The sequence below is a fragment of the Gorilla gorilla genome, chromosome 17 (assembly GCF_029281585.2).
Source record: "Gorilla gorilla gorilla isolate KB3781 chromosome 17, NHGRI_mGorGor1-v2.1_pri, whole genome shotgun sequence".
Taxonomy (NCBI): domain Eukaryota; kingdom Metazoa; phylum Chordata; class Mammalia; order Primates; family Hominidae; genus Gorilla; species Gorilla gorilla.
This window is the reverse complement of record NC_073241.2, coordinates 103,601,476-103,614,486: the sequence shown is the minus strand read 5'-3', so window position 1 is coordinate 103,614,486 and position 13,011 is coordinate 103,601,476. Positions and strand designations below refer to the sequence as shown.

The 13,011-nt window shown below is 44.0% G+C and overlaps 1 protein-coding gene across 1 annotated transcript in view; it reads left to right on the top strand.

The window, feature by feature from the left end:
• Positions 1–3,489, top strand: part of CYB5A (cytochrome b5 type A) — a 38,735-nt gene extending 35,246 nt beyond the window's left edge. The window contains exons 4-5 of the mRNA XM_031003741.2: positions 997–1,031; positions 3,120–3,489. Of these exons, the coding sequence (XP_030859601.1) occupies positions 997–1,031; positions 3,120–3,201 (117 nt within the window). The 3' untranslated portion in view covers positions 3,202–3,489. The remainder of the gene's footprint in view (positions 1–996; positions 1,032–3,119) is intronic.
• The last annotated feature ends 9,522 nt before the right edge of the window (positions 3,490–13,011 follow it).

Here is a 13,011-nt window from a genome sequence, read left to right as displayed (position 1 = left end):
ACGGGAGTTTCTCTAACATGCTTTGCAGAGTGATGCTTGCCTTACTGCAGGCCGCTGATTGTTTTGCTAATGCTTTTTATCTTTGCTTTGGGAAACTGCAGATCTGAAGCTGTCTTATTTATGGCAACTTCTGTTTGAGGCCCTAATGCTTGTGTTGGTGTGGAACATCAAAAGAATACTTCTTAACCCATTTTCAAGCCCCAGAAAGTTTATATTTCACTAGACCTTAGCTTTTCAGCTGTTTGGAGAAGTATGCGTTTTTCCAGAACCATTGTCCATTCACTTTAGTGCTACTCAAAAGAGCTGCTCCCAGAAAGCTCTGGAGGATAAAAACAGGGCTTCCTTATCTGGGGATTTGCTGTTAGGCTGACAGTGACCAGCTGGTGACAAGTGTGACGCCAGGCACAGCAGTCCTGTGAGGCTGGTCTGGTGTCTTGCTGGTACCGTCTGGTCAGAATTAAAGCAGCCCCCCAGGAAAGTTGGCCTAGAATGTAGAACTTAAAATGGCAGTCCTCTTTTTTCTTTTTGGTTCACATATATTTAATGTAATTTAGGTACACTTTTTTTACATCTGTCAGATTTGAATGAAATAACTGATGTTTTTATTGAACATTGTGTTCATGCTTTTGAAGAATTAAACTGCTTTTTCTAAAGGTGACGTGGGATTGTGTGTATGTGAACATGAATGTCTGTTTTCAGTTTCTGCATTATTTAGATGCCTAGCGTGTGCAAGATATTTTATGTAGCATATTAATTTTGAATGTTTTTAAATTATTGAGGTTATGTCCTTAAATAAATATAATGATTAAAATGTTTTATTCTGGAAGAAAAAGTTAGGCATTTTAGTGAAAAGAAGTTTATAATTTTCCCTTTCGACATCTTCTGAAGAATGCATTGCATAAAATATTGTGTTCTTATTTTCAAACAGGATTTTAGTCAATGAAATAAGTTCAGCATTCCCTTGAACTTACTTTACTTTTTCCTCTCGTGTTTCAGGAAACTCTTATCACTACTATTGATTCTAGTTCCAGGTATGTGGTAGCTTTCTTTTAAAGCAGTAGTGGGTGGGAGGGCTCATGGGTCCAGGTTGGACAAGGTGCGTCCCCCACCTTCTGGGTTCCTGGGCCTGACGCTGTGCTGTCTCAGCAACCTTCTGCTGAAGGCCAGACTGTTCAGAGCACTCAGCCTCAAATTTTCAGGTAGCCGGCTGTGAACACCGTCCACAGCCACGTGATCTAGCTGGCTGGCTGCATCCACCCCAAGGAACAAACAGAACAATTGCATTTCCTTTTCCCCCAGGGCAGCATCTTAGGTGGCCAGTCCCACAGCACCTCCCTGGCTCATCCAGGCAGACATTTCCTTCCTTTCAATCCATGTCTGTTTCTTAAACTCTAGTGATTACATTTCCCTAAGCATGGGTCAGTTTTCCTTTGTCATTTTTATTAGCTTTAAAGTTGAAGCTGGTAATCTATGTGTAGCACGACTCAATTGTTCTAGGCACCAGATTTGTTTATGATAGTCCAAGTGCACATTAACATCTTTGGCAGCTCTACCATATTGACTTCAGTAGTAGCCACTTTTTCGGACCCAAGCTCAAAACCACACATTTGTATTTCATCCTGTCAAATTTAACTGCCTCAGTCCGTTGGTGTTCTGGAATATATTCCCTGCCTGCAGGCAGTATTTCACCTTACTCTTCATTAACAAGCCAGTTTCTTTCTAAACTGAAATTGAAAAACCCCACCAAACCCCACTAAGACAAAAGTTACACTTGTAATTCTTATGAAAGTTTCACTTGTAATCCTTATGAAAGGATTATACTTGTAGTCCCTGTGAAACACATATGTATACCAAGTCTATTTCTAAAGCCTACACATTAATTTCCATTTTTCTAAGAAATGAAGTCAAAGATCAAAATCTAAAGATTCAAATCTAATTTAAAGATTCAAATAGAGGCCAGGCGCGGTGGCTCACGCCTGTAATCCCAGCACTTCGGGAGGCCGAGGCGGGCGGATCACGAGGTCAGGAGATCGAGACCATCCTGGCTAACACAGTGAAACCCTGTCTCTACTAAAAAATACAAAAAAATTAGCCGGGCATGGTGGCGGGCACCTGTAGTTCCAGCTACTCGGGAGGCTGAGGCAGGAGAATGGCGTGAACCCAGGAGGCGGAGCTTGCAGTGAGCCAAGATCGTGCCACTGCACTCCAGCCTGGGCCACAGAGCAAGACTCTGTATCAAAAAAAAAAAAAAGATTCAAATAGAAATTATAGCTCATCCCTCCTTTGTCCCTGATTTGATTTGTAATCTGTAATTTATAGATCGAAATTCTATGCATCAGGACTGTAAATTTAGGCTTTTTTTTTTTTTTTTTTTTTTTTTTTTGGTGAATTTAGACCTGTGGACCACACACCAAGTAGTCTGGCCATTCTGTTTCTTCACCCTTTAAATCCACTTCAGCACAGGTAGTCAAGATTAGATTTTCCAAACCTAAGCTTAAAGCTGTGGTGTTAGTGGCAGCGTTAATCATCACAGGGCCCATACTCTTCAACTTTACAGCTGGTGGGGCATTCATTTTTTGGTTTGTTTATTTTTGTTAGTTTGTTTTTGAGACAGTCTCACTCTATCGCACAGGCTGGAGTGCAGTGGCGTGATCTCGGCTCACTGCAACCTCTGCCTCCCAGGTTCAAGCGATTCTCCTGCCCCAGCCTCCCAAGTAGCTGGGATTACAATTAGCTACTGCCACCACGCCTAGCTAATTTTAGTATTTTTTGGTAGAAGGTTTTTACTGTGTTGGACAGGCTGGTCTCAAACTTCTGACCTCAAGTGATCCGTCCGCCTTGGCCTCCCAAAGTGCTGGGATTACAGGCGTGAGCCACTGAGCCCAGCCAAGTGAGGCATGAGTTTTCTCATAAAGCCAGCAGGGCAGAGTGATTCCTAGTATAGCAGGGCATGTGTTACACTCATGTCACTTTTAGCAAATCCAGGTTGCCTTTTCAGCAAAATTCATTACAGAGTTAAGAAAAACATGCCCTGGTAATTTTCTGTTAGAAGGGGCAAAGATTTTGAGTCCACCACAGTGCACATAATGTCAGCATCATTGCTTTTTGTGTCTTTCTAGTTGGTGGACCAACTGGGTGATCCCTGCCATCTCTGCAGTGGCGGTCGCCTTGATGTATCGCCTGTACATGGCGGAGGACTGAACACCTCCTCAGAAGTCAGCGCAGGAAAAGCCTGCTTTGGACACGGGAGAAAAGAAGCCATTGCTAACTACTTCAACTGACAGAAACCTTCACTTGAAAACAATGATTTTAATATATCTCTTTCTCTTTCTTCCGACATTAGAAACAAAACAAAAAGAACTGTCCTTTCTGCGCTCAAATTTTTCGAGTGTGCCTTTTTATTCATCTACTTTATTTTGATGTTTCCTTAATGTGTAATTTACTTATTATAAGCATGATCTTTTAAAAATATATTTGGCTTTTAAAGTATGCACCGTGTTTGCCTGTTTGGTGTATAATTGTCTTTAATGTTTAGAATCTGGTTATTCAGAGGATTCCTTCAATGTGTTACTCATCCAGACCCACAGAGGCCATATGACTGGAGGTGTGGGAAATAGGTTTGAGTGTCTCCTTTCACATCGTCACATCTCATTGAGTAACCATGTATTGTATGCTTCCGATGTAGTTTCTTTTTTCAAGGAAATTAAGAAAGGCCAGAAATTATAGTTTAAGGATTTGTAATAATTGTTGTACTTGAAATAGATCTTAAAAAGAAAGTAGCAGCTGGGCATCGTGGCTCACACCTGTAATCCCAGCATTTTGGGAGGCTGAGGTGGGTGGATCACTTGAGGTCAGGAGTTCAAGACCAGCCTGACCAACATGGTGAAACCCTGTCTCTACTAAAAATACAAAATTAGCAGGGCATAGTGGCGCATGCCTGTAATCCCGGCTACTTGGGAGGCTGAGGCAGGAGAATTGCTTGAACCCAGGAGGCAGAGGTTGTAGTGAGCTGAGATCGCGCCATTGAACTCCAGCTGGGCAACAAGAGTGAAACTCTGTCTCAAAAAAAAAGAAAGTAGCCTACAGGGCCTATAAGAGAGACTTCTTATCTTCACTGGTTGAAAAACATCAGCAACTTAAAAACACATGAACCATGAGAGGGCATCGCAACTGTCCATTCTCTCAGCTTACACGTATCATTGCAAAGGCACTCACAGCTTCATAGGTTCTAAAGTTTTAAGAATTCCTCATTCCGAGGGTAGAATTGTTTGTAAACTCTTCTAAGGAAAGGCTGGTTTTCTAATTTGTAAGGAGATTGTGGGACATTGGAATCTGATCTTTGAAGAAATTTAGCGGCTAGTGTCAAGCTCTGAAGAGTTCTGGTGTGGCTCTGTCTCCTCCTGGGGGCTCTAAGGGGCTGATTCAGTCATCTTCCCATTTATTATTCTCTGCCTTTTGTGTTATTCTTTTAAATGTGGAAACTTGAAAGCTGAATTTGTTAGACCCCAGTACATGTGTCATTGGCTGTGACTGCATTTGCACTGGCATGAGCTGACAAGCCACGAGGTTCTTCAGAAGTGACCGCGTGCAGTGGAAAGGAATTGTGTTGTACTTACAGAGTACAGCCTTTATAATCAAATAGCATGCACCGCCTTTGCCTTGTTTAGTCACTGAAAGTTGACAAGTAGTTTCTATTTCAAAATAAATTACAACACTTGTTAAGGGACCTATGTAAATATTTCAGTATTTTTGGTTGTGATTTTTAGCTATAAAGCTTCACATTTTAGTAGTTTTTAAAACATTGCTCCTAAATCAACTATGAAGTGAATCGAAGTGGGTCTGTCATACCTTAGATGACATTAAAGGGTTAACTTGTAAATCATTTTTAAGATGTTGAGTAATAGCATCTGTGTATCGTTAAGAAACATAACAGTTGAACTTTGACATTTTTATCAGTGACTCAGCAATTTGCTGCTGTGGCTGGCAGTGTTTCTTCATGTGTTTTGGGAACAACATGTGGAGTAAAGGAGAGTTTACTTCCTAATTTTAACATTTACAGTTTGTGCAGCCAGACTCTCAAGGAAAGATATTTGACACTTTTTTCTCTATTGCTTTCCCTTCAGAGAGGTGAGAGACTTCAGAGGCTGCCCTTTCTTTTCATCTGCTGGTTGTGAAAGGAAAACATCTTGGGCCCCCAGAATCACTAAAGAAAACTCAAGCTGGAAACTGCTTAGGGCCAACCTGCCTCCCATTCTACTCAGTCAAGCCTCTGCTCACTGAGAGAGAGGCATATCTGATTGCTTCCTTTGGAAAGGCTAATCAGAAACTCAGAAGAATGCACCCCTTTGTGTCTCACCTCTCTGTGACCTGGAAGCTCCCTCCCACTTTGAGTCTTCCTGCCTTTGCTTCAAGATGTCCCGCCTTTCCAAACAGAACCAATGTACTTCTTACATATATTGATCAATGTCTCATGTCTCCCTAAAATGCATAAAACCAAGCTGTGCCCTGACCACCTTGGGCACATGTCATTAGGACCTCCTGATGCTTTGTCACGGGCATGTCCTCAACCTTGGCAAAGTAAACTTTCTTTTTTTTTTTTTTTTTGTTTTTGAGACAGAGTCTCTGTCGCCCAGGCTGGAGTGCAGTAGTATGATCTTGGCTCACTGCAACCTCCGACTCCCAGGTTCAAGTGATTCTCCTGCCCCAGCCTCCTGAGTAGCTGGGACTACAGGCGTATGCCACCATGCCTGGCTAATTTTTTTGTATTTTTAGTAGAGACGGGATTTCACCATGTTAGCCAGGCTGGTCTCGAACTCCTGACCTCAGGCAATCCACCTGCCTTAGGCTCGCAAAGTGCTGGAATTACAGGCGTGAGCCACTGTGCCGGGCCTATTCCTTGACTTTCTTAATAAAGTTGTTTTCACTTTGCACTGCGGACTTGCCCTGAATTCTTTCATGTGCGAGGTCCAAGAACCCTCTCCTGGGGTCTGGATTGGGACCCCTTTCCTGTAACACAGGGACTGTGTTGGATGCACGTGTGTCAGTTGCTCACCTCCTGGGTTTGAGTTGATGATTAGGGCTCTGGTTGGAACAGGCATCTCCCTTCCTCTGGAGGTGTCTAGATGAAGGCAAGTGGAAGTTCTGGAAGCAGATTCTTCTTTGCAGCGTAGCCTTTCTAAGAGGTGTGCAAACACAGATGGCGTCCGGATCCTCAGCTTCTACCTAGATTGTGGGAGTTTCCCTAGGCTGCTGTAACCAAGTACACCACAACTGGGTGGCTTAGAACAACAGAAATGTGTTCTCATAATTTAGAGGCCAGACGTTGTAAATGAAGGTTTCAGCTGGGCCACTCGCCCTCCGACACTCTGGGTGGAATCCTTCCTCACCTCTTCCAGCTGCCACTGGTGGCCAGCAGTCCTCACCTGGCGGTCCTCACCTGACAGCCCTCACCTGGTGGTCCTCACTTCACAGTCCTCACCTCGTAGTCCTCGCCTGGTGGTCCTCAATGTGGTCCTCACCTGGCGGTCCCCACCTTGTAGTCCTCACCTCGCAGTCCTTGGCTTGCGGCTGCACCACCCAGGGCTCTGCCTCTATTGTCACTGACATTTTTCTCCCCTCGTGTCTCTGTCCTGAGGACACACTGGATTACCTACCCCAGCATGACTTCATCTTAACTAATTACATCTTCATGATCCTGTTTCCAAATAGTCACACTCTGAGGTGCTGGGGTTAGGACTTCAACATATGTTTTTGGGGGACGTAGGTCAACCCACAGCACATTCTTTTCTCAAAGTGACCTGATGTTTATGCCTGCGCTTCTTCCTTTACTCTCTTTCAACTCAGTTCCTCTTCTCCCACTTTTCAGGAAAGAGGCGATCTTAGCTCAGGCCACTCCAACAAAATACCTTGGACTGGGTGGCTTAAAAAGCAAACATTTGCTTCTCACAGTTCTAGAGGCTGGAAGTCCAAGATTAAGGTGCCAGCAGATCCGGCGTACTCACATGGTAGGGAGAGGAAGCAAGCTCTCTCGGGACTCTTACGATGACACGATACTACCCCACCTCCTCATACCTGCACATTAGGGGACAGGGTTTCCATATGGGAATTTGGGGGAGACATTCCATCTGTGACAGAGACCTATTTCTCACCCATCCTGAATTTTAATATTGGATGTGAAAGCTACTGTCAAACATGGTACATAGTGGGGTCTGTGAGTCTCTGTAATCGAGACACTTCTTTAATCAAGGTACCCCCCCCCAAGTCAGGCTTTGTGCTTTCCTTGTCTGGCATGTGCTCTGCTGACGGTGAATCATAGAGTAGGAATGGGGCGATTTAGCCTTCTGGAGGGTGGTTGGAGTTCACATGGACAGTCAGCAGCAGGGCGATGACATTGCATTGAGCAATATCTGTTCTACCATGCTTTCACTGTCTTTGATGAAGGCCTCCCTCCCTCAGGAGTGCCCTGGGAGACTGGTCAGATACATGAAATCATCTTGTGATATGGGTCCACGGAAAATCAAAATCGAATGTTTAATTTCACTGGTATGTGTACATTTCCATTATAGACAATGCGATTGGGAGGCAAAAGACTGTCATAATATTTTTCATTAGGATAAAAGTGGGGAGAAGAAATAGACCTATGAGGTCAAGGAGAAAAAGGAACAATGTGCAATTTCTTTCTACTAAGAGTGTTTCTGCATCTATTACAAAAGGGTAATGGCAAATTGCATTGATATTTAAGTTCCACTTAGCAAATTTTAAAGAGTGATATTTCAGCTTTATTTTAAAATGTCAATATTTCAAATGTTGCATAATGATGCCCTTTGTAAATATTTAAACTCATTATGAAAATTTTAAAGGGCAACTGAAGGTGTTTTTCAACATTCTTGTAAGGGTAATTTAAGTAGAATGTGTGAAGAGCACTGGCTCGCGGCAGGAGCTCGTTCTGACTGGCTGCCTCTCCCCGCCACCGCCTCACACACCTGTCCCCACATCCTTTCTCCATGGCCTGGCCACACTGTGAAATCACAACATAAGTTTCAAGCATTGATAGTGTATGTTGAGTGAGGTTATGCACTACATACTTAATTTTGACATCAGGCTGCCTGAATGTTTTTCTTGCAAAATATTTAAAAAATTGCTTTTTATTTGTTAGCTCATCAGTCCAAGGCCTCAGCACATAGCCTGGCTCACAGAAACATTCAAGGTTTTGAGTTGAAACTAAATTGTGAATTGTTTTCATATTTTCCATGGCTTCGAAGTCTTTGATTTGATTTTTTAAGACTCTGTACTCCTAACTGTAAGTTGGAATCACTAAATCTGAAAGTATTGTTTTAAAATAAAGGTAAGGCATCTTTGATACTATAAAGCAGGGACAGAATGAAAAACACCTTCTCTTTCAGGAAGACATCTGTTGTACTGAAAATCTGAAGTCACTCTTGGGCAGAAAGGAAGGCTTGGGAGGCTTGGAGACCGCGGCTGGAAACCTGGCCCTCCTGCTTGCTAGCTGCATCGCTTTGAGTAAATTACTTATCCTTGTGGAATCTTACTTTCCTATTGATATAATTCATGAGCAGTGCTTCCCTTAGGCCTCGACTAGAGGTCCTGCCCACTCGGAGGACCCCATCTGGTCCACTGGCTGTGGGCTTCCCCATGGGCCAAGGATGTGTCCACCTGAAACCTGTACCCCTCCAAACCCTAGTACCCCCCACACACAGCCCAATCCTGCCTGTAGGTCTGGGTCTCCCCAGCTCATCCTCCTGAGGGTCACCAGGCTCTGGGGAGTGCACATCAGGGCCGAAAGAGTAGCCGAGGGCTGGTGGTCTTCAGAGAGTTGGACACCCTGGATGAGCAGGTGGGGTCTGCAGGTAGGGTCTTCATGAGTGCACTTGGACTCTGCATGTGGGTGGACTGGCGCTGAGAAGGGAAGCGGGGAGCTGGGAGCTGACTCTTCCAATGCCACCACCATCTGGCACAGAACTTTGGTGAATCTGAAAATCCTAACTTCAAACGTGACCTTTCTGGCCATTTGTCAAGGCAGGTGGATGGGGTATATTTTAAGACTTGTCAGTGGCTGCACAACATTAAAACACTCAGACACACGATGTGTGCTCCTCCTGCCCCACAGATGTGAGGGGATGGTGGCTCCTCAGCGGGTGAGGATTAAAATGACCATGGAGCAGCCGTCCACTGCTGGCCCATGCATCTAATTCATGTTTGCACTTTCCCATCCGGACCTCTTAAAGATTGCTTTATGTTAAGATGAGGTGTTTGGTGTATAAAATTTGAGCAAAACAAAGCTGATTGCAGTAATTGCAGCTAATAATCACATCCATGTATAGAAATCCCTAGAAGGCCAGGCTGGCCCAGTGTATAAAGCTCCCCTTTCTCTCTCCTGTGATCACTGTTGTCCACTCTGTCACCTTATCTGAAGGCACCATTTGGTTTGGCTCCACATCAGGGTGGGGAGCACTGGCATTTGGGGTCGTGCTGTCACCCTGGAAGGTGAGTGTCACTCCTTGGTCATCAGCATTACCAAGGGCAAGGGAAGAGGAATGGCAGGGCCCCTGCTGAGAGCTCTGCCATCTCCTGGGAGGAGTGGACACAGAAGCCAGGAGACAATGGGGAGACAATGGGAGGATGGGGAGATAGTGAGGGGGTGGGGAGACAATGGGGAGGTGAGGAGATAGTGGGGGGTGGGGAGATGACAATGGGGGGATGGGGAGATAGTGGGGGATGTGGAGATGGGGGTGGGGAGATAGTGGGGGATGGGGATATAGTGGGAGATGGGGAGATAGTGGGGGATGGGGAGATGATAGCAGAGGATGGGGAGATAGTGGGGGATGGGGAGATAGGGGATGGGGAGATAGGGGGATGGGGAGATAACGGGGCAATGGGGAGATAGTGGGGGGATGGGGAGATAGGTGGTGGGGAGATGGGGTGTGGGGAGATGGGGAATTTGGGAGGTAGTGGGGGATGCGGAGATAACGCGGACAGGGAGACAGCGGGAGGATGGGGAGATAGCAGGAGGATGGGGAGATGGGGGTGGGGAGATAGTGGGGGATGGGGAGATAGTGGGGGGACAGGAAGACTATGGGGGACATGGAGACAGTCGGGGTACAGAGAGACTATGGGGAGGTGGGAAGACAATGGGGGCATGGATTGATGTCAAGTCTGATGCTCAGCTGCTTAGTGGAGGCGTGGCCAGCAGAGGCCAGCAGGAAGAAGTGTGCTGGGCACTCAGCACCTGCCAGGGAAGCTCAGAAGCAATAGAAAAGGGCACGAGGTTGTCCAACAAGGATGGGGTGTCGAAGGGGTTCTGTGAGGAGACATATTTTGTAATCAATCAATAGTCTGAATATTAAGAGATCACTAAATCATTATGTAAATCCTGAAACATAAATCACAGTCTTCCTTGATTTTTTGACTGAAATGCGAATATTTTCATCAAGATGGAAAACACAACCCAAGTTGTGGGTAGGAAGGAGACATCTGTCAGGAAAAGTCCTTAAAAATGAAAAAATAGTGAGGCTTCTTTCTCTGCTCTTCTCTCTACCCCCGTTTCTGGTCACTCCTCCTTCCTACTGAAGGCACAGAGTCCAATAGGCCATGAAGTTGGACATGGACCACAGCCTCCATGAAGACCAGGAGTAGAATTTCTAGCTTGAGGGTGGGTGGGTGGTCCCGGCATGGTCTCCGTTGCCATGCAGCCAGCTCTGCATCTGGTTGTATTTGGAATCTGTAGGACCAGGCTGAAGTTGACCAAGGGCTTCAGGATTGGCCTAGAAACAAGCATACAACCAGAGGTGGGATGCCGTGGGCTCCACCATCTCCACTCCTTTTAAAGAAGAAAGAAGCAAGTGAAACAAATTTGCTTTTTGAAAACCTTAGGTCTCCTGAAAAAAAAAATGCAAAATGTTACCTTTAGTCCAGATAATTTAAGAAACCATTAAAATGCCATGTTGTCATTTTTAGATTAGAAAGTTTGACTTGTTTTAATATTCTTGTAGCCACGAGGGAATTCTGGAAATAAAGGAACACTTTGAAGTTGTAGTAGAAAGAATTTGAAATTCACGTAATAATTTTAAGTAACATCATATGGAGAACCTTCACCAGCTTTGAGAATTATTGTTTCATTATCTTAATATGCTATTGCTAAGCTGAATTTATTTTACCATTATGATTATGCTTGTCATTTTTATAAGTCAATAGCTGTTTAAGGAGAGATCATGTGAGAATTGTCACATGGAAACATTTAACATCAGCCATGACAATGGCTCACGCCTGTAATCCCAGCACTTTGGGAGGCCAAGGCAGGTGGATCACCTGAGGTCAAGAGTTCAAGACCAGCCTGACCAATATGGTGAAACCCCATCTTTACTAAAAATACAAAAATTAGCCGGGTGTGGTGGTGCGTGCTGGTAATCCCAGCTACTCGGGAGGAGAATCGCTTGAACCTGGGAGGCGGAGGTTGCAGTGAGCCGAGATTGGGTAACTGCACTCCAATCTGGGCAACAGGTGAGATCCATCTCAAAAAAGAGAAAAAGAAAAATTTAACCTTGTTATAAGTGATGGTAGCATTACTTCACATTTCTTTTCTTAGTTCGCCAGTTCATGAACATGCACACGAAAATCCATATTTGTCTTGGAAGAAAACACAGGCATAAATCTTAATAACTTTGGATTAGGAAATGGTTTCTTAGATAACAAAAGCACACACAGCAAAAGAAGAAATAGATGAACTGAACTTCATCACAATTAAAAACTTTTGTTTCAAAGGACACCATCAAGTAACCGAAAAGATGACACAGGATGTGAGAAAATACTTACAAATCAGGTATCTGAGGGACCTGTATCTAGAATATATAAAGAACCCTGACAACTCAACAAAAGACAACTCAAGTTAAAAATGGGCAAAAGATCTGAATGGATAGTTCTCCAGATGAAAGTGCATGAATGGCCGATAAGCATGATTAGCATGCTCAGTATCATTAGTCATTAGGGAAATGCAAATCAAAACCACAAGATGCCATTTCACACCCATGGGGAAGGTTATAATCAAAAAGTCAGACACTAACAAGTTCTGACAAAGGTGGAGAAATTGTAACCCTTGTGCATTGCTGGTGAGAATGTAAAATGGTTCAACCTCTGTGGAAAAGAGTATAGCAGTTCCTCAAAAAGTTAAACAGAATTACTGCATGACTTAACAATTCCACTGCTAGGTATATATCGAAAAGAAGGAAAAACACGTGTTTAGACAAAAACTTGTTATGTGAATGCTCATAGCATTATTTATAATAGCCCCAAGCTGGAAACAACCCAAAAGTTCATCAGTAGATGAGTGGATAAACAAGTCGCATTATGCCTATACAGTGGAATATTACTCTGCAGTAAAATGTACTATACATGCTAGAACATGGCTGAACCTTTGAAAACATTTGCTAAATGAAAGAAGCCATTCATAACAGGCTACATATGGTATGATTCAATTGATATGAAATGTTCAGAATAGGCAAATCCATAGAGACAGAAAGTGGTTACCTAGGGCTGGGAAGAAGGCTGAAGAAAACTGGGGAGTGGCTGATAACGGGTGCAGGATTTCTTTGGGGATTGATAAACACGTTCTGAAATGAATTATGGTGATGGTTGCATAACTCTAAATGTACTAAAAGCCATCGAACTGTACACTTTCAATGGGTGAACTGTGTGGTATGGGAATTATATTTCAACAGAGCTATTGTATTAAAAAACTCAACATAGTCAAGGTGAACTCATTCTCTATGCCCAAGAAATTGTCCCGTCCAGCATTTCTTTCTTTCTTTTCTTTTCTTTTTTCTTTTTTTTTTTTTTTTTGAGATGGAATTTCACTCTTGTTGCCCAGGCTGGAGTGCAATGGTGCTATCTCGGCTCACTGAAATCTCTGCCTCTTGGGTTTAAGCGATTCTCCTGCCTCAGCCTCCCGAGTAGCTGGGATTACAGGTGCATGCCACCTGATCTGTCCGCCTCAGCCTC